The sequence below is a fragment of the Carlito syrichta genome, unplaced genomic scaffold, assembly GCF_000164805.1.
Source record: "Carlito syrichta isolate Samal-C Ts95f unplaced genomic scaffold, Tarsius_syrichta-2.0.1 Scaffold316024, whole genome shotgun sequence".
Taxonomy (NCBI): Eukaryota; Metazoa; Chordata; class Mammalia; order Primates; family Tarsiidae; genus Carlito; species Carlito syrichta.
The window spans coordinates 399,685-421,857 of record NW_007260120.1 but is presented as its reverse complement, the minus strand read 5'-3'; the positions used below and the strand labels follow the sequence as shown (position 1 = coordinate 421,857).

Sequence of the window (22,173 nt, the reverse complement as noted above, 5' to 3'; positions counted from 1 at the left end):
AAAGGCTGCTGGGGTGGGGGAGAGGAAGAGATAAAGAAAACGATGTTTAAAAAATGGTAAGTCGCCGGGTTCGGTGGCTCAGCCTGTAATCCGCGCCTTTGGGAGGTTGAGGTGAGTGGATTGCCTGAGCCTGCGGGTTCGAGACCCGCCTGGACAGCGAGCCCTCATCTCTACAATAAATCAAAAAATCAGCCGGGCGTGGTAGCGCGTGCCTGTAATTCCAGCTACTCAGAAGGCTGAGGCAGAAGGATCGCCGGAGTCCAGCAGGCGAGGTTGTGGTGGCCGGGAGCGGCTACTGCACTCCAGTCTGGGCAACCGAGTGAGACTCCAACTCAAAAAAAAAAAGATAAGTCATTTAAAGCAGGGGTCCCCAACCCCTGGGACACAGACAAGTACCCATTCGTGGCCTGTTAGGAAGTGGGCCATACAGTAGGAGGTGAACAGTGGCAAGCAGAGCACCGCCTTCTGTCAGATCATCAGCGGCATTAGATTCTCATAGGAGTACAAACCCTAGGGTGAACTGTACATGCGAAGGATCTAGGTTGAACACTCCTTATGAGTTTGATGGTCCATCCCTCCACAACACACCCCCATTCATGGATAAAATGTCTTCCACGAAACTGGTCCCTGAAGCCAAAAAGGTTGGGGACCGCTGATTAAAAGAACACAAAAAAATATTTCAATTAAAGGTGTATTAGAGAACTAAACAGCTTAGATAAAGAGAATCTATAATTAGACACATTATGATGAAATGGTAAGAACAAAGACAAGAGAAAATTCAATAAAAGCTTCCAAAGACACAGGTATTCAATAAGATAGTAGAACACTACTACTAAAATACTGAAGAAATAGAACTTCAATCTAGAATTTATGTCCATTCAAATTATTGTCTAAAAGTGACAGCAAATGCAAAAATAACTTCAGATATATATAAGGACTTAGAGCTCTACCACACACAAAGACTCAAGATGAAAAAGTTCTGTTGAACAACAATGTGAATAAATAACACCACTTAAGTACACATTAAAAAATGGTTAAGATGGTAAATATTAGATTATGCATTTTTACATCACAATTAAAACTATTTTTTAAAAAAAAAATACAAAGTCATGGTTTTGGTTTAAACATTGGCATTACTTGATTATATTTGAACTGTAAAACTATCACTTTTGCTGCCTTTGATGTAATGAAATACATAATATATGTTAACAGACTTCTTTATAATGAACTATATCAGCATTCCCCAAATAAGCCCTACCTGAAATAAAATCTATCATAGCTCCATATACAGATTGAGTATCCCTTATCCAAAAAGCCTGGGATCAGAAGAAAAGGATAAACAATAAAACTGAATACATAGTTCAGAAATAGGCCCATGGTCAAGCAATTTTTGACAAAGGTTCCAAGTCAGTTCTATTTAAAACAGATACTTTTTTCAATAAGAGGCTAGAAAAATTAGCTATCCACATGTAAACAAATGATCTTCAATGTACACTTGGCACCGTATACAAAAATTAACTCATAGTGGATTCTACACCTAAATGGAAAACTTAAAACTATAAAACTTCTACAAGAAAGGACAAAATCTTTATAACTTTAGGTAAGTGCATGCTTAACCTTTTAAGAAACTGCCAAACTGTCCTCTGAAGTGCCCATAACATTTTGCATTCTGTTCAACAGTGTATGAAAAGACACAATTAAAAAATGAGATATAAAAAAACTGATATATTAGATTTCATTGCCCCCCAAATTTTTTTTTTGAGTTGGAGTCTCACTCTGGTTGTCCAGGCTGGAGTATAGCAGCAAAAGCCTCCACCTGCAGGACCTAGGTGATCCTTCTGCCTCAGCCTTCCAGGTAGCTGGAACTACAGACACAGGCCACCACGTCCAGCTAGTTTTTGTGATTTATTGTAGAGAAGACGTCTCATCAAGTTGCCCAGGCTGGTCTTGAACCTGCGGACTGAGGCAATCTTCTCACCTTGGTCTCCCAAAGTGCTGGGATTACAGGCTGAGCCACCACACCCAGCCTTCATCAAAATGTTTAACTGTGTTCTTCAAAGGTCACTGTTAAAAGAAAATGAAAAACACAAGCCAAACAAGGAGAAAATATTTGCAAATTACACAGCCGGATAAAGAACTGATAACCAGAATATAAGGAAATCTCAAAACTTGGTAATAAGAAAACAATTCAATTAAATACAAGAAGGGGGCATGAGATTTGAAAGATGTATAAACAGCAAACAATACATGAAGAGATGCTCAACACATCATTAGTCGTTAGGGAAATGCAAATAAAAATGATAGTGAATACCATTACACACCCTAGAATGGATAAAAAAAGACTTTAATTGACAACAGCACATGATCCTGAGGATTAGAGTAATCAGAACTTTCATACTTTGTTGATCAGAATGCAAAACGTTATGGACACTTCGGAAAAGAGTTTGGCAGTTTCTTAAAAAGTTAAATATGCTCTTATCATGCCACCTGGAAAAATGAACAGAATCAAGAATCAGGATAGTCCAATATGGCTGCCAAATATATGACCAACTTACAAAAACCAATAGTATATCTCTACTCCAGTAATAAAATAACTACACTTAGGAAACATAATAAATAAATACAGTATAATTCACCATAACAAAAACTATATGGTATCTAGGAACACAAAAGACTTATGTAAGAAAAGTTTAAAATCTAAAAAACATACATAACGTACAGACATACGATGTACATAAACGGAGAGATATTCCATGCTCTTGGATGGAAAAAATTAACAAAGGTGTCATTTTTCCCCACATCAATCTATAAGTTCAATGCTATCTCAAATTCCAGCTGAGTTTTTTAACGATAACTGATTAACTTACTCTAAGATATACATGAAAGAATAGTACATAGTTGGGCTACTCTTGAAAGAGATGAACATCAAAAAAGAGTAATCTGTTCTACCAGATACTACTATATACAACAAAGCAAAATAGTTTAAAAAAATTAGAGCATGGACAGATAAATGGACCAATGGAATAGAATGAGGAGGCAGATATACACACATGCACACATAATGTATACAGACACACACAGGGCTATGGATTGAACTGTCTCCTTCACTCCGAGCCAAAATTCATATGTTGAAGCCCTAACCCCCAACATGACAATATGTGGAGGTGAGACCTTTGAAGGTAATTAGGTTTAGGTGAGGTCACGAGCATGGGGCCCCCATGATGAGATGCATCCTCCTAAGAAGAAAAGAGATCAAAACATACACTCTCTCAGCCATGTGAGGACACAGCAAGAAGGTGGCAACCTGCATGCCAGGAAGAGAACAGGACCTCACCAGAACCTAACCGCAATGGCATTCTGATCTTGGACTTCCAGAAGGCTACAGACATTCTATTCAAAGTCTACCAAATCAGCAAAAAAACATAACTGTATTAAAAGCCTTGGGAAAGAGAAAGAACAGGCCTAAGCCATAGCTGAACTTGGGGTCTAGATTTACTCCCGCCTGGATGGTATAGGAACTCTGAGGTGGAAAAATAACACACAAGACTAATCCAGAACAACAAAAACTCAGAATCCAGTGGAAGTCAACCCAAAGTGCCTCTACAGAGATACTCTGGGGACTCAAACAGCAAACAAAATCTGCCGAAAATGAGTTCCCAATAAAAAATTACCGACCACATGACAAAACATAGCCCTGAGGGAGGATTTGATAACCTGAGAAGCAGAAATAAAAACACAGTTTGAAAACTGTAAGGATGTATACAAAGATTAAATGCTTTTTTTAAAAGAATAGAAACTATAACGAAAAAAATAGTACAGCAGGCTTTCATTCCCCAATTGAACATGCAATGGCTCCCCAGGGCCCTCCAAGTAAAGCCAAGGTTGGCACAATGGCCTGTAAGGTCCTGTGACCTCTCACCTCCCAGGCCTCATCTCCTACTTCCTCCCCACCCATCAGCCCACCACTCTGCTCTAGCCACACGGTTGCACATACAAGGTCATGTCTACACCTGAGGGCCTTGGCACTGGCAGCTCCTTATTCTGGAATGCTGTTCCCTAATATCTCCATGTGGCCCACTCCTCGACTCCTTCAGGTCTCTGTTAAACGCCACCTCATCTCTGAAGCCTTTCCTGACTATACTCATTAAAACTGCAACCCCACTCACACCCTGACCTTCCCTTTGCTAGCTGGTTTATTTCTGCATAGTACACATTATCATCTGACATACTGTATATTATACTTTTTAATTTTGTTTACTGCTTTTTAGCCTCCATTACAAAAGTCAATGGAAACAAAGATCTTGTCTGTTTTGATAAGTGCAGGATCCTTAGTGCCAAAACAGCGCCTGTCATAAAATAGGTGCTCAATAAATATTTGGTGACTAAAAAAGAGAATGCAAGTCAGGAGTGGAGGCATGTACTTGTAGCAGCAGCTACTTGGGAGGTTGAGGTTCCTGGAAGGATCACTTGAGGCTGAAGTGAGATGATACGATTGAGCTACTGCACTCCAGCCTGGGCGACAGACCAAGATGCAGGGAAAAAAAGGAGGGGAAGGGAGAGGAGAGGAGGGGAGGGGAAGGGAGGATGCAAACAGAGATGGGGAAATCAGAAGGGAGTCAAACACTTTTGTAAAATCCAAGGCAGCGTTCTCTCATTCACCAGGGAGCAACAAGGTATTCCTTTCTTCACTATGCAAATTCTCTCTCTTCTCTTACAACGTGACTAAAACTGACTTTTCAAAGACCAATTTACCATAAAACATTAGTACATTTTCTAAACTATTAGAAATATACAGTAAGTAAAAATCACCTATTACAGTGCAGCTTCCTGTCCTTATTTTTATCCTTCCTTAGAACCCACGTGTGTGTCTATATCATCAACCATCAATGTCTACCTATGTTTCTGAGCATAAACTCTTGTTCCCTACTTACTCATGTTCTGCGATTTGAAAAGAGTCTACATATTGTTGGTACTAACATACTCATGGATATTAATTTCGAAGTGCAAAAAGTAGTTATTAGAATCTATCACCTTCTCTGTACCCAAGAATTAGGTAGGGTACGTTATTTAGGAACACAACACTGAAGACTGTAACGTGAGATTATAATAGCCACCTCTGCAAAATTCCAATTATCTTCTTATTAACATTTGCATATACACACATTCTGGTAAAAACCCAGCTTATGGCTCACACGAGACTTCAAAGAGAGACAAAACATCAAACAATATTACCATATCTCCAAAAATATCTGTCTGCAATTCTCTTTGGCTAGCCCAATTATTTTCAGATGATATTGAGTATTTTTTCTTTCAGGTTATAACTTAGGACGAAGTAGCACGTCACATCTTTCATAGTTAAAATTTGGAACTGTGCTGTGTTGATCCTACAAATAATCAGAACTTAAAAATTGTTCTTAAAATTATGTCACAAGAGTTTCACAGTTGTTATTCCAATGCCATTTGAAATACTATTGTATTATTTAGGAAAAATAAACACACATACACAATGTCAGTTTTTAATTCTAACTATAGCATACATATTTTTAAATAGTCATAAGGCATCCAAACTATGGGTGTTTGTATAAACTATAATACTATTTTCTTATTCATTTGATTACAAACATGTTTCACCATTTGGCCGCATTTAACAACTTGCTTTGGAGTAGGGCTCAAGCTTTCATCAAGTCATGCCTAACACTGCCATCTAGTGGTGTGGAGAGTGACTGCAGGCAAAGCCTATTAACCTGAAGCTCATACTCATTTCAGGAAGGGAAAAATAGCTTTAACATGGAAGCTGACAGAGTCCATATTACAGTTCTGTAAGAATTCTTAGTAACATATGAAAAATATAATTTATTTGGGGTATTTTATAAATGTTTCAAAAATGTCACCCTACCAACTCATTATTTAGTTCTATTTTAATGGTGTCAGGATTTTCTCATTCTGTTTCTGTTTAAGTATTTATACAGATTTTTTTCTGAAAGAATGTATTTCAAATTTTTAAAATACTCTTTGCTTATAAGAAAACAAAAATCAATTATTGAGATTACATAGAAAAATATCAAACCTCTTTGCTTTATAAATAATTCCACTCTACATTGCAGTGAATTATGTCCTGGAATAAATTCTGCTGGGCCAATACCAGGCTGCACAAAACTTTCTGGGAAACACTGTCCCTTTGCTGAACTCTGCTTACATTCTCTAGCTCTCTAAGCCTTCCGGTGAATCCCACAAAAATCAGTGATGCTCGCAGTTTGGAAAGATTTCTCAGATACTCACTTGAGTTGCCTACCAGCAAGTGGATTTCCTGCACCATCCCTATCCCGCACTCTCCTGGCCCTGCCTTAACCCGTGCGCCTGAGGACTCAGTGTCAAATACGGCTGCTCCCAAGGGAGATGAGTGCTACACAGTTACTCCTGATGTCAAGCTCAAAGCCATATCCTATAGCGTCTCCCTGTAGTCTTAATTCACCCTGGGCCATGTCACCCCTGCGTTTTAACTCCTCTTTCACTGGGCAGCCTTTTCAATGGCTGAAGACAGTTCCCCTGCCTCAGATTCTCTCCTGGATAAGCGCTGCCTGTCCTCCACCCAGTTCTCCCGTGGCAGTCTGTATCTCTGCCCTATCTGGATGCCAACCAGGACCAGAGATGTGCTTGCCTCCCTGTAATCCTACAAATGGCATCTAGGAGCACATGAGTGCCGACTGGAAGCCACCCCATGTGCCACTTCACAATCAAAAGACTGCCATCCACTGTCTCTATAGCTGATTTTTTAGGCTCAAGTGAAGCCCTGATGTCTTCTATATTGCCTACTGTGATTTTTAAGTTGACTATGGAGCCCATTACTCCAGCTTGATGGAACAGCTAATGTGTTAGAGCTACTGCTCTTTTGAGGACACTGCTAGCAGCTCCCCACAAACCTATTGTTCACCTATCTACATGCTGCCTGGATGACATCTCCCAGCATCCCCTGTGACTAGGTGTGGCCATGTGACCAAGTTCTTTCTTGCCCATGGTTTGGGAGCAGGAGTGACATCGGCACCCTTCAAGGCACTTGGGAAAAGGCAACACTTATCCTACACATCCCTGCTTTCCTCCATGCCAGCTGGAGATAAAAACAATGGCGCCATTGGACCCTTGACTTCCTAGAACAGAGCCTGCCTACCCGCCAGGGTGGTCACAAGAGAGAAACATACATCTGTGTTCTCTGAGCCACTGTATGAGGGGTTTCTTTGTTACAGGAGCTCAGCCTCTACCATTACTAAAATATCCTCCTAGCTTTTGTAATTTGCAAATGTGATGAGCCAACACACTCTACTTTGGTATTAATCGTTGACAAAAATACTCATCAGAACAGAGAAGGGAACAAGAATGCTATAAAAAGGTAAGTGTTATTCTTTCCTTTTCACATTACTGTATAACAAAAGCAGATGGTTCCAGAGTTTACAAAAGTAGCACTAGCAGGGAGAAGGCTCTGAAGTGAGCTGATCTGGAACAGAGCTCGTTTCCTCCTGCCCTACTTTATACCTCCCTGACTAAAGCAAAGGTGCTGAGGACCACATGGAAATACTACTTCAGATTAAGTCAAAGGGAAAGGTCCTGAAAGGGCCCCATGATGTTACTCGGGATAACCTACTCTACCTTACCCTTACCATTTAACATCTAAATAAAGCTTTTAAATTCATCTTTATCATCAGAACACAATAAACGGATGGACCTAAAACTATGCCCCAAAACTGTACAAAGGAAACCGTCAACAGAGTAAACAGGTACCCTATGGAATAAAAGAAAAATATTTGCAAACTATGTATCTGATGAGGGGTTACTATCTAGAATATATAGAGAACTCCTACAACTCAATAACAAATAAATAAATAACCTGAGTAAAAAGTGGGCAAAGGACTTGAAAGAACATTTGTCCAAAGAAGATACACAAATGGCCAGCAAGCTCACAAAAAGATGCTCAAAGTCACCAATTACTGGGGAAATAGAAATCAAAAGCACAACGAGATATCATCTTATACCCATTAAGATGGCTAGAGAAAGAGAGAAAGGACAGGAGAAGGGGAAGAGGAGCAAGGAGGAGAGGGAAGGGGAGGGAGAAAAGAGAAAGAGATGAGAGAGAGAGAGGGAGGGAGGGAGGAAAAGAGGCAGAGCACAGTGGCTCATGCCTGCAATTCCAATACTTTGGGAGGTGAGATGTGAGGATTGCTTGAGCCTAGGAGTTCAAGACCAGCCTGGACAACATAGTGAAACCTCGTCTCTACAAAAAAATCAAAACATTAGCCAAGCGTGTTGATGTACACTTGTCGTCCCAGCTACTTGGGAGGCTGAGGCAGAAGAATCACCTGAGCCCAGGAGTTCAAAGCTGCAGTGAGTTGTGATCATGCCACCGCACTTCAGCCTGGGTGACAGAAGGAGACCTCAGCTCCAAAAAAGAAAAGTATTAAGAAAAGAAAGGATAAGAGAAAGGATACAGAGAAACTGAAATCCTTGTACATTGCTGGTGGGAATATAGAAAGGTACAGCTTGCTAGGGAAAACAGTGTGACTGTTCCTCAAAAAATTAAAAGTAGAATTACCACATGATCCAGCAATTCCACTTCTGGGGATATACCCAACAGAACTGAAAGCAGGGTCTTGAAGAGGTATCTGCATACCCATGATCAAAGCAGCAACATTCACAACAGCCAAAAGATGGAAGCAACCCAAGCTTCCATTAACACATGGCTGGATAAACAAAAGGTGGCACATCTACGCAATGGCATATTATGCAGCCTAAAAAAAGGAAGGAAATTCTGACATGCTACAACCTAGTTGAACCTTGAGGACACTATGCTAAATGAAATAAACCAGGCACAAAAAGACAAAACTGTATGACTTCACTTATATGCTGCACCGAGAATAGACGAATGTACAGAGACAGGAAGTAGAATGGGAGCTGCGGGGGGGGGGGGGGGGGGGGGGGGGGAGGGGAACGGGGAGTCGTTTAATGAGGATGGAGATTCAGCTTGGGAAGATGGATTCTGGGAATGGGTATACAATGACATGATGAACTTAACATTACTGAAATAATGAAAATGATGAAGATAATTTGATTTTTAAATAAAAACACTATATTTATAAAGAACACAGAGAGAGAGAGAGAGAGATAGATATGTAGATATAAAGAATGCCAAATATGCGTCAAGGCCATATGTTTAGTGTTTTGATGGAATATTAGACACAAATAACATTGACAATGGAGTCTTCTCAAGATCCTGGTCCAGGGATATATAGTCCTACAAAGGAAAACTGTTTCCTCAAAAAAAAAAAACCAAAAAACAGGACATTTACAATGAGGGCAGAAGCAGTCCACAGGCCAAAAGGTTTGAGAGGAATGTGGATATGCCGACTTCATAATATAAAAATATGTATAAATTAACGTTAAGACACTTTATAACCTTTCGTCAATTAATAGCTTTTCTAAAAATACATTTCGATTTCGACCAGATTCAAATCAGGCAAAGTGAAGCCCTCTGAGACCCACTAATTATCTGTAGGTGGCAGCAAAAGAACAGCGCTCATGTCAAAGCAGCCTTGAACCTGCAACCAGTACGGAAAACTGAAGAACACCAGGTAGGACTTCTAAAACTCTTTCACGCTCCATTAACTGTGTAAGCACGCCTACATTCAATAAATTTCAACTGACTTCTCTGATACAAAACCTTTTCATCTTGTCCAGACACTATCACCTTAAGTCCTCTCTACAGCCAACCCCAACCTACCGATTTCTTTTTTTGTCTCATTCTTTCATTTGATGTGTCTTTGAGACCATACCTATCTGGAAACATTAGCCATTCATTCTCTAAGACGTGGCATAACTTTTCTATAGAAAAACACACAGGGGCAACCCCTTCAGGTCCCCTCCCACTGTGGGAGCTTTTCTGTCCTCTCAATAAATCCTGCTTTCAAAAAAAAAAAAAAGAAGAAGAAAAGAAAAACACACACACCAGTCAAATCCACAAGCCTATTTATTTACTGAGGGCTGGCTGGGTGGGGCCCAATGGGAGGTATGCTGAAAAGTTTGAAGATGCCCGTGCCAAGTCCTTGTCCCGAGACACCGAGAAAATGACAAGAGATAGAGGGTTGTCGGGGAGCAGAAACCACACAACTGTAAAAGAGAGGTGTGTCACAGACACCTCAAACTCCAGTGAAAACCTGTGATTACTGCCGCTAAATAAACTGTCCCATTAATGTTAGAAGAACAAACCTACACCAGAGGAGGAGGAAACAATCCAAGAGTCTGTGCCTCCGTCCAAAAGAAGCACCCCAGCTGCTGCTCTGCGGGGATCTCAGGGTGAAACTGTCTACCTGTTTCCTTCCCCTTTTGATAAGGTTCTTTTTATGCCATGTGACAAGCTGAGCACCAGAGGCTGCATGAGCCGGAAGTCAAGTCTCCCATGAAGTATGTCCATATGAAAAGTACTAGCAATAAGAAGATAACACTGCTGCAAAAAGTCAGTTGAACTGGGTTCTAGATTTATTTTATAAGCATAACAGGGAGAGCTCTAGTAAACAGCTCTTCAGAGGAACCCAGATCAATGAAGTTTCGTCACCGAGAAAAAAATTCACAATAGTTATGTCCTCCTCTGCAGGCATATTATGTCTCCAAGAGGCTGACTTAAAACAAATTTATGTATTCATCTATTTAAATTGGAAAATATGGTTTATTTAGAAAGTAAATTAGAAAGAACGAGAGAGAGGAGATTCACCTCTCCAAGGTAGCAGAGGGAACCAAAGCTTAGAAAACATGGCAGCAGACATAGCTCAAAGAGCACATGGCCACACCAGAGTTTAGGAAAGCAATGGCCTAAAATGAATTCAATAAGGTAAAAACACACACACTGAAGAACAATAAAAGACAAGTAATAAAATGAGGGCAAAGGTCAGGAACTACTGTGATCCTATCAGGGAGTTGAGAGTGCAGCAGACACATTCTCAGCTTTCTTCCCTGGGATGAAGTTTTACGAAATGAGTCCTGGACACACGTAGGTTTCCATGTGGAGACCTCCAACTTCTATTCCTATCCTGCCGACTCTCATCTGCAGTCCCACAGCAGCTCAGGGGATCAAAGGCAAAACACTCCCGAGATGCAAAGAGAAGAGAGGGGCGTCCCTTCCAGGTAGATGAAGCTGGAAGTGGAAGGCCCCTCAGGGAAGACCTCGCCCAACCTCCCCTTTCTTAAAACCAGGGAGAGTGACTAGCAGAGAAGTGAGCAAACTTGTTTAAGACAACTTGGTTCATTAATCAGCGGCACAGGCTGGCCTCTTACACAGCTATCCAGTTCCAGTCTAAAGATGGGAAACATTCAGATATGCTGCAAAGAGAAAAGAGGACATTTCAGACAAGAGAGAGACCAAGTGAAGCAGTATTTAGTGTCTACAGCATATACTTTACACAAGAGGCAATTCATAGATATGAACTAAGATTCAAGGTGGTTAAAAAAATGACTCATAGAAACAGCTTACAAGAAGTTAGACACATTCAAACCCAGTTTTTGCCAACTCTAAAGTCCCAGTTTTCTTTTAAAAGCCTTTTTGAACATACGCCAGGCATGATGGTGTGTTCCTACAGTCCTAGCTACTCAGGAGGCGTGGGGGGTGGGGGCGTGGGGGAGGAAATCACTTGAGCCTGGGAGTTCAAGGTCAGCCTGGGCAACGTAGAGACCCTGTATCTTAAAAAAAAAAAAAAAAAAAAAAGAGTTTTTATGAACATATAACCAATCCTGCACCTCCACAAATCCTCCTTCCGAAATGCTACTTTCTCATATTACTAGGTGTTTTTAACTATACATCTATACACTAGTGGTCCCTTATCCTCAGGGGATACATTCCAAGATGCCAGCAAATGCCTAAAACCAAAGACAGTAGTACCAAACCCTGTATTTATTGTCTTTTCCTATACACGCATACCTATGATGTCTAATATATACACTAGGCACAGTACTCTCATGCTTTGGGGCCATTATTAAGTAAACTCAGAGTCACCTGAACGCAAGCACTGCAATATTCCACAGTCTGATAACTGAGGAAGCTACTAAGGGGGCTAACGAGTGGAAGTGTCCATGTTGTAGAGACGCTGCACAAAGGGAAGACGCACATTTTGGATGGGAAGGAGCTGAATGGAGTGAGATCTCAACACACTACTCAGAATGGGATGCAATTATAAGCTTATAAATTGTTTATTTCTGGAATTTTCCACTTAATGTTTTTGGACCTCAGTTGGCCAAGAGTAACTGGAACCTTGGAAAGCAAAACCTCAGATAAGTGGGGACTTCTGTATATCATCTCCACATGCCCTCCTGTAAGCGGGATGTCAGAACGTGCAGTAGTGTACATCACAACAACCACAGAGTTCTACTCATCAGTTTTCCTGGTGGCTTTAACTAGATCTCTGTTCAGTTGGTGGAATATCACACTGCAAACTCTTGGCCTGGGGTCCTATGGCACTTCTGTGGCTCCAGGCCTGATTTCACTGCCATGTAGGAGTCGTCTTTTGTGAAGATCCTCTTAGTGACTGAATCTTTAATATCTTTGTGGATTTTAACTAGCATTATCTATCAACTGTATAGAGTTACACCTGAGTTAAACTTGTTTGCTGTGAGGTAAATAATTGCCAGAATGTCTACTTTTAAACTGCACGAAAATTGCTAAAAAAAAAAACTTTGGGAATGCTAAATTTACAATACAATTTAGAATACCAAAAGAAAGGAGGTTTATTGACTTTACTAGAAGATCATAGCTGCAAATTGTTGGAACTTTAAAACACACACACACACACACACACACACACACACACACACACACACACACACACTCTGATAGTTTATCAATTTTCTTTATCCAGAAACCCCTACTATTCAACATATCTCCCCACGCCCATACCCAAAAAAAGAGCAGTCCATTTAGATACAAGTTTGAGAAATAGAAAGGAGAGGATGAAGACAGCATATTATCAAAGTTGGAGAATGTGAGGGCCAAATGATAAGATGCTCCCTTCAGTTCAGAGCGCTCTGCCTCACACTCCTTCTCCCCCAGACCTGGCTGGTGCTGCCTGCCCCCAAAATGGGATGTGTGCACAGGGACTACATTGACCCTCAGTTACTGCACTCGTGGGAGGCAACAAGGATAAGCTGCCCTCACACTTGCTGTGATAAAGACAACTGTGTTAAGAACAGGGAATATTATTTAATTTGTGGCACAAATTTCTAATATCGAGGCATATTCTACAATGGGGATCTGCCCTATCAATCTATTAACCATATCCTTTTTAAGAATTAAAAATTGGCTCAACAGAATTATATTATTCACTCAAAAAATGGATTCTAGTGCTAAAATCAAAATTCACTGAACAGCCAGGAGGGCAGAGAACACCTCTTAACACCTAAACTCAAACCTGGAGCTAGAACATTATTTCATAAAGCTAAGTGAACTCTGCAATCTCTGGGAATATATGAAATCCCTCTTTTGCAAGGAGAAAAATTTCTCTTCAATTCATATTCCAAAAAAAGTGAGGAAATTAAGATTGCATGAACGGTCTCCAAGTGAGGAAAGTTCCTCTGTTTGAAGAAAGCAATTTATTAGGATCAAGTATGAAAGAAGTCAAGCAGACGCTATTCAATGCCTTGCCCACTGTTTTACTTGTTGTCAAGTGGTCTGGGGCAATTTTACTCTCAATCCCTTCCCATGCAAAATCATTGTGGAGAGCCAGAAACCATAGAATGGTGGTCAATGCCGCAGGGGACACGGGGCGGGAGGACAGGGCTACCACCCCAGGTAGGGCCTTGCCTAGATCTCTGCATCTCATAAACTGCTCAGTGTTCCTGCTGCGGATTCTGGACTCAGTAATTTGCTCATTCCTCCCCGACTCCTCCGTTTCTTCACCTACTTGTTGGGTCCCACACTTGACCACTCTCAAATGACTCTTATACGCACACATGCAACACACATCAACTCTCAAGGAATGCGATTTGGTGGAGGATGAAAGGCAAATGAACACACAAGGACAATGCAACCTGTGCCACCACAGGGGGAGGCGCCAAGGAAGAAGGAAACTGACAGGGCTGAACGGCCAGGAGGGCAGAGAACACTTCCCAGAAAAGGTGGTTTCAAGGATGAAGAGCAGTTAGCCAGGCCACAAGGTAGGGGTGCGGCCGTAAAGAATGTTCCAGGGGGTGGAACAGCATGTGGGAGGCAGGAAGGGCAAATGTAGACAGATCCAGAGGCTGATATGGGGAACAAGATGGGAAAGAGTGAGAGTTGACCTTCGCCTGAAGCCAGGCCTGGGGGGGCCTTAATGTGTCTCTGCACACCTCTCCGAGAGACCAGCCAGCAAGTCCAAAGTAAGAATACCCCTGCATAGGGTAAAGGACCCAAGTCCTTTACAAGAGGACTCTTCGAGATACACACCATTGCTGTATCTGTTGATTTTAACAGCTCAGAGGAAGCTAACCAATACTTAATTTTTGAAAACTTGTCACAAGCAAAGGACAGATCAAGTCCGCAGACAATGAGGTTTCTATTTGCTGAAATATCTAACTCTTGTGTGATGTAAGACACTTAACCTCACATATAAAAAAATTAATGAATGTAGTTCAGCAGTAAGAAGTCATACCTAGTTAATAAATCAATGTAATCACCTCATAAGGAGTTATTCCAGTAGCTAGGGACAAGGAGTACATAGACCACCTGAAGAAGCTGAGGCTGGCTTCGCCCTAAGTCCTGGGCAAGCCACTGGCCCTCAATTTCTTTTTTTTTTTTTTGAGTTGGAGTCTCACTCCGTCGCCCAGACTGGAGTGCCGTGGCCGCTCCTGGCCACCACAGCCTCGACCTGCTGGGCTCCGGCAATCCTTCCGCCTCAGCCTTCTGAGTAGCTGGAATTACAGGCATGCGCTACCACGCCCGGCTGATTTTTTGATTTATTGTAGAGACGAAGTCTCGCCTGCTCAGGCGGGTCTCAAACCTGCAGGCTCAGGCAATCCACTCACCTCAGCCTCCCAAAGGCGCGGGATTACAGGCTGAGCCACCGAGCCCGGTTGGCCCTCAATTTCTTCCCCTATAAAGAAAGAGGTGCTGTGGTTGTCTCCAGTGCTCCTAAAATCCACATTCCAGCAGGTTATCACAAGCAAAAGTATTTTATCGCCAAAAGCAAGGATATAAATAACTCTTATAAGTCAGACTTACTATAGTTTTTTTTTTTTAGGAAAAAAGAAAAAGACCCTTAAACTGCCTTAAATTAAAAAAACACATATAGTTAAGTTCAACTTTTAATAGTTGATAAACATGCATAACCAAATATAATTAAAATTTTAGCACAAGCAAATGAGATTATTATTCTTTAAAGAAAAGAGAAAGCAAAAAAATTAATTAGGCAATGGTGTGGTTTGCTCACTTCCCTTTCTTTTGGTTTCATTTCCCTAATTAGGTTAAAACACTCCTAATATGTAAATTAGTCTACTAAAGACTTCAGAGGCCTTTCTGCTAAATTTTGCAGAATCTTTATGCAAAAAAAATTATATATATATATATTATATATATATATATTTCTAGACTTCCACATATTAGAAAAGGGGACATACAAAATAAAGCAAACCAAAGTGGGTAAATATAAATGGCACAGCAAAAGCAAATAATCCAGAATTCCAATTTTAAACTCTTAAAAATACCTAAATAGTAAAAAGTGGACATTCTGTGATATTTGGAGGTTGGTAGTAAAACATTAGACTCTGTTTAGGAATATCTACTAAGTTACAGGTACTAGGTTAAGCACTTGGGACTTTTCTGGTTTGGGGTCATCACAATCCTATCAGATGGTATTAACTCTATTTTAACTGTACAGAAGCTAAGTAGGAACAAAAGTTCAGTCAGAGTGCTTAAGTAACTAGGCAAAGTTACACCTCTTAGAAAGCAAAGAAGTTAGACATTAAACTCCATCCTACTCCATCTCAAACTTCCTTCTCTTTCCATAAATGATGCAGACTGTAAGAAATACAGTACAATCAAAGTAAATAATTTGTATCCTTCTTATATAATTCTCTAAAATATATGCCATCATTTCATGGGAGCCCATGCTATGCATGATTTCATAAGCAAATCATTTGTGAGAGAGAAAAACCACATCCAGGGTAGAGTCACAGAGTGAAAAACCTAGTGCAGACAGCACTTCCTGCAAGAGGTAATGCAGCAGTCACACCAGACGAGCACCAACTCCTATACCACATGCTGCATTTGAAACAACTTTTTAAAGCAACGAAGTAGCCTTAACAAAAGAAATATAGCATTTCCTAAATACACTGTTTTCGGAAAGAGCAATTTTAACACAAGCAACTCAAAGACCACTCCGACAGGCTGGGTGTACTGAAAAATGTTCATCTCTAAAACAGTCTTTTGATGGACAGAAGGTAAGCACCATTTCATTAACTTCATGATTATTATCAAAAGTAATGCTTCATGTACTAACTTTAAAAATCATTTTATTCTAATAATGCATTACTGAAACTATGTTGATGAAGGACTTTGAAACAGATTATGTAATCCGCTTTCTACATTATTAATATAATATTACATTTATTTTTAGTATTGTTTTATATTAATAGTACATGTAATTGTTTTCAACTTAAGGAAAACATTTATGACAAACTGTTAGGTGTATCTAGGAGTCATCACATGGTTTCAATTACATTGTTTCATGAAATGTACTTTTAATGATTTTTAAGAAAAGAAAAGCTACAGATGATGATGGAATCTAAAGTTTTTCAAAAGCTGACCTGCAAGACCATCATTTTTCAATATTTATCCAAAAATGTAACTGTTTGCAAAGCACAACCTATATACTGTAATGCCTTTCAAATGCACACATCACTCATATTTTTTTCAAACTTGAGCAAATGAGTATATGTATTGGTGGCAAATAAGCTACTTTAAAAAGTTGAGCCCAAGGTGGGAAAAAACATTTACTCAAGATGGTTTGTAAGTATGGAACTTAAATGACAAAATTAGAGTATGAGAATGGGTGATGTGAATCCTGATATAATGTTAAAGGGGAAAAACAAACACAAAATTTTATTTACATCACAATTGTTACTATTTAAAAATTCATGCAGTGTTAAAAATAAGATTTAAGCCTCCAAAATTATTCTTTGTATGACACTGAAGATGTAATTTTTCTATGCAGTACTTTTCTCATTTGATAGAAATTAATATTCTAGACATGCCAACATTTGGAAAATTTAATATAGGTTTCTAAATATATAGAATTCTGCCTCAAAATCACATTCAACCTAAATATTTGCAAAGCCAATTTCATCAGGAAGAGAGGCAAACAAACTCGTGACTCCTGCTTGTCCACGGCAACTACTCAAGTTCATTGCTAAAGATCGACAGCCCATGATGCCACTGACCACAGCCTGCACATCCCCCACAGTTCTCACTAAAGAGAGATTCAGGGCTGAATCCGAGACAGCCCACTCAGCAAAGTGACACTGTTGAAGGAAACTTCATTTACCTCCATTCACCCCAAGGGGATGCCACAAGGTTCCATCTCATTGTAACAAGTCTATTTTTAAAGTCCTGCTGTTGGTGTTGCATCATGGGCAAGGGAAGTCTCACACTGAGGGGCTGATGTATCTATGTAAGGATATTTACAATCGCAACTAAACACCTTTCCATTTGAAATGAACAGACATTTTTTAGTGATGGGAATATATTAGTTTCTACATACATATCAAGCTACTGAATAAGTTAGATATCTACTTGTCTTAGACATTCCTTCTTTAATTTAAATAATATCTAAGTTTCTGAATCTAGATAGAACGAGGATATCAAAGTTCTTATGCCAGTAGCAGCTTATTTTCAAGGTGCTGCTGGCTGTGTACTACTGCAGCAGAAAAGCTGAAATCAGCTTTTTGGACACTGGTAAACAACATCTGGAAGACCTGGTATTAGGCACTTCCAGCTGTGCATTAAAAAAAGATCACCTACTGTTCTAAGAGTCCAGTTCTCAACCTCCAACCATGACACAGAACACTGCTGTTTCTAGACCTATGAATTTAATTTAATTTAAAGAGAACATGAGATAATACTATGAAGAAGTGTTTGCCACTTAAAAAAAAATAGTTTAAGGCCAACTACACAAGTCTTCATTGATAAACTAGAGAATAGTTGCTATGGGTCATCTCACCAAAGGTTCCTTCCTTTACTTATCCAACAATTTAGTAAATATTTATTTATTGAGAACCTATAGCTGTAAAATAGGAAAAGTTTCCACTCACTCTCAAATGAGAATTACTGTGAATGTTCAGAAGTTAACCAGCTTTAGTTAGCTACTTTATGAGTTTTCTACACATATTTCCATTTATTATATTTTGTACATTTAAATTAAATTTATTGAGCAAAAATACATTACTGGACATTACAAATCTGGGTTGCAAAATATTTAAACAGAAAGAAGATGATAAAAAGAAGAAAGTAATTTTATAAGACTCAAAATTCAAAATGGCCCTTCACCAATTAGTCCAAAACAAAGGATTTTTTATGATAGGAACTACTGCTACCCAATTTCACACTGTAGAAAGAAATCGTAAAGAATGGTTATTCTTGTGGGAAGAAGGGAGGTGAGCAGGGAGAGAGAGATAAACAAAGTTGCCAGCACATTATGACACGAGAACCATTTTAATAGATTAGCACAAGTTAGTAATAATCTCTAGGGAATGTATTCCATAAATACCAAGACATATATATAGAGTCTACAACATAAAATGCTCTCAAAATTAAAATTTACTGACAGCCCAGCTCAGTATGAAAATGCTAAGTCGTTGTTTTTAAACCGAGGGTTTTGTTTCTATTTTTCTTTCCACATTTTTACAGTTTCTAAGTATCATGCCTACCAACAAGCTATAAGATGACCACCCTGAACAATCAAGATCAACCCGTCCTTTCTAACAACTCATATCCAAGCGAGTACAAAATTGCGGCTCTTGTCTTCTATGGCTGTATCTTCATAATTGGATTATTTGTTAATGTCACTGCGTTATGGGTTTTCAGTTGTACCACCAAGAAGAGAACCACTGTAACGGTCTACATGATGAATGTGGCATTACTGGACTTAATGTTCGTAATGAGCCTACCCTTTCGAATGTTTTATTATGCAAAAGGTGAATGGCCATTTGGAGAGTACTTTTGTCACATTCTTGGAACTCTCACAGTGTTTTACCCAAGTATTGCTCTATGGTTTCTTGCTTTTATTAGTGCTGACAGATACATGGCCATCGTACAGCCGAAGTATGCCAAAGAACTTAAAAACACATGCAAAGCCGTGCTGGCATGTGTGGGAATCTGGATAATGACCCTGACAATCACCATCCCTCTGCTACTGCTTTATGAAGACCCAGATAAAGCCTCCATGCCCGCCACCTGCCTCAAGATTTCTGACATCATCCACCTAAAAGCTGTTAATGTGTTGAACTTCACTCGACTGGTATTTTTTTTCTTGATTCCTTTGTTTATCATGATTGGGTGCTACTTGGTCATTATTCATAATCTCCTTCACGGGAGGACATCTAAGCTGAAACCAAAAGTCAAGGAGAAGTCCATAAGAATCATCATCACGCTCCTGGTGCAGGTGCTCGTCTGCTTTGTGCCTTTCCACATCTGCTTTGCTTTCCTGATGCTGTCAGGGGAAGAGAATAGCTATAATCCCTGGGGAGCCTTTACCACCTTCCTCATGAACCTCAGCACGTGCCTGGATGTGATTCTCTACTACATTGTTTCAAAACAATTTCAGGCTCGGGTCATCAGTGTCATGCTATACCGGAATTACCTTCGGAGTGTGCGCAGAAAAAGTTTCCGATCTGGTAGTTCACGGTCACTAAGCAACATAAACAGTGAAATGTTATGAACAACAGAAAGCTTTTTTTCCTTCAATCTCTTTAAAATTTACCTTACCAACCACTCTAGGGTCAATGTATATTCTGTATAATATTATCAAGTCCCTTTTCTCCTTTAAAAAAAAACTTTAAAAATTATTTTGTGGGATCTTTCTGTGGTAACATAATTCAATATCTGAGTATCCTAATAAATTCATTATCTTCATTTTTAAAACTTATATAAAACATGTCCGTGACTTATTAGGAGAAAAACACTTAATTTGTGTTTCAGGGTCAAGACTTATCTACACAGATAATTATTTAACTTTTTGGATTTAATTCTATGTGCAAGTGACTCATGTATGTTCATGAAGTCAGGAAGGAAAGAAAATCCAGCTACTGTTAAAAATAATCTGATTTCTATCTAGATGCAGCTCCTTTAGGTCTAGTTTACATTTGGGTTCCATATTTTATGTTCTAAACACCAAACTTCTGGGATTCCTACAAAAGAAACTATGTTGAACTCATTACTGTTTCTGGCTGATAATTTAAAAGCAAAATTAGTAGGAGCAAGAACACAGGGGGGGATCTGTAAAGGGCATCCCCATGAGTCCTCCCCTTCTGACTACATGGCTTTGAAAACAGATTAGTCATTCAGCAGACACTGAGAGCCTACTATGCACCAAACCCTACCTACCCTACTTATGACTAATGATGGAACCCTAACCTGAGATTCTATTTCTACCCAATAATCCAAGTTCATTCCTATCACATGAGGTTTCTACTCCATGGTGAAATATCATTCTCCAATACTAATAGGCTGCTCTTCTTGTATGATTAAATACCCCATTTTTACAAGACAGGTTAATCATTTTCCCCCCAAGACATATGCAATATAAATAGTACTGGTCAGGGACCTTAAATCCTATTCCTAGCCTTGCCATTTATTTTCTTCTAATAAAGTAACAAACTAAGTGACTTCTCCATCTAAAAGAAAAGAAATTTAACTGTAATCTATAACTCTTCTATTAATACTATGGAAGCATATATATAAATGATTCAACTAAAACTACCTCTCTCCTAAAACACCTTTATCATTCAACATGATCATCTACTGGACTCAGAACCAAACACATACATTGGTTATAAACTGGTATCTAGAATTAGCATGGGTAAATTCATATTCCTAAAAAGAAAAGAAAAACCACAAAGGAGTCTCCTCCAAAAAATGGCATTTTTGCACTAGAAGATCCCTTAAGATAATCTTCTAGTCCAGTTCTTATTTTTGAAATACAAAAAAACTGAGGTCCAAAGAGGCTATGTGACTTGCTCAGTCAAAGAGCCAGAATTAGAAATCAGGTTCAGTTCTCCTTGAAATTATTCAAAAAAACCAATTTTTCCATAATAAAAAGCAAACATGCTTACAGAATGTAAACATTCTCAGAGCTCATTAAGGTAAAGAGCCAAGGTGGTACTGAGATGCAGCTTCTCATAAAGAGAAAAACAAAGTTTTACTTGAATAGTCAAGTGAGTAAAATACTTCAATATCTTCAACAAATAATTATTTCTAAAATGAGAAATGACTGCTATATTTGAGATGCAGGTTTATAGGACACATAAACACAGGCAAAGCCTACTCTTAACCACACAGATGCTTGACTCTTACATTTCTTAGATGGCAAGCTATCTGCAATAGCTTGCCTTGATAAGAGTTTAGTCTAAGAGTACAAAGCACAAAAGACCTTGCTGACACAAAATACTTTGTTGACGCAAAATCAATAAAATGAAGGTATCATGGTTCTCACAACAAAATTGTAGATAATCTACATTACAATTTAATTGTAGATAATTTAAAAGTTAATTTTAAAATGTATTAGTGGCCAGGCTTGGTGGCTCAGCCTATAATCCCAGCACTTTGGGAGGCCGAGGCGAATGGATTGCATGAGTCCGCGGGCTCAAGACCAGCCCAGGCTACTTGACGAGATATTGTCTCTACAATAGATTTTTTTAAAAAAATTAGCAGGGCATAGTAGCACACGCCTGTAGTTCTGGCTACTTAGAAGGCTGAGGCAGAAGGATCGATGGAGCCCAGCAGGTCGATGCTGGGGTGACTGTGAGTGTGGTACTGCACTCCAGCCTGGGTGACGGAGTGAGACTCCAACTCAAAAATAAATAAACAAAAAATAGATTAAAATGTACTAGCATTATAATAAAATATATTTTAACATGATATGCAAAAATTCAAAATTCCACTTGTATTCTGGAAAATAA

The 22,173-nt window shown here is 39.4% G+C and overlaps 2 protein-coding genes across 4 annotated transcripts in view; one reads left to right on the top strand and one right to left on the bottom strand.

Annotated features, from left to right (window-relative positions):
- Positions 1–22,173, bottom strand: part of UBAC2 (UBA domain containing 2) — a 172,517-nt gene that overhangs the window by 109,884 nt on the left and 40,460 nt on the right. The window lies entirely within an intron of this gene.
- Positions 16,222–19,934, top strand: GPR18 (G protein-coupled receptor 18). Its single transcript, XM_008073704.2, has 2 exons — positions 16,222–16,440; positions 18,905–19,934. The coding sequence occupies exon 2, from the start codon at positions 18,939–18,941 to the stop codon at positions 19,932–19,934; it is 996 nt and encodes a 331-aa protein (XP_008071895.1). The 5' UTR covers positions 16,222–16,440; positions 18,905–18,938.

Excerpts from the sequence above, each read along its gene's own strand:
- GPR18 (XM_008073704.2), top strand. The coding sequence starts at position 18,939 with ATGACCACCCTGAACAATCAAGATCAACCCGTCCTTTCTAACAACTCA.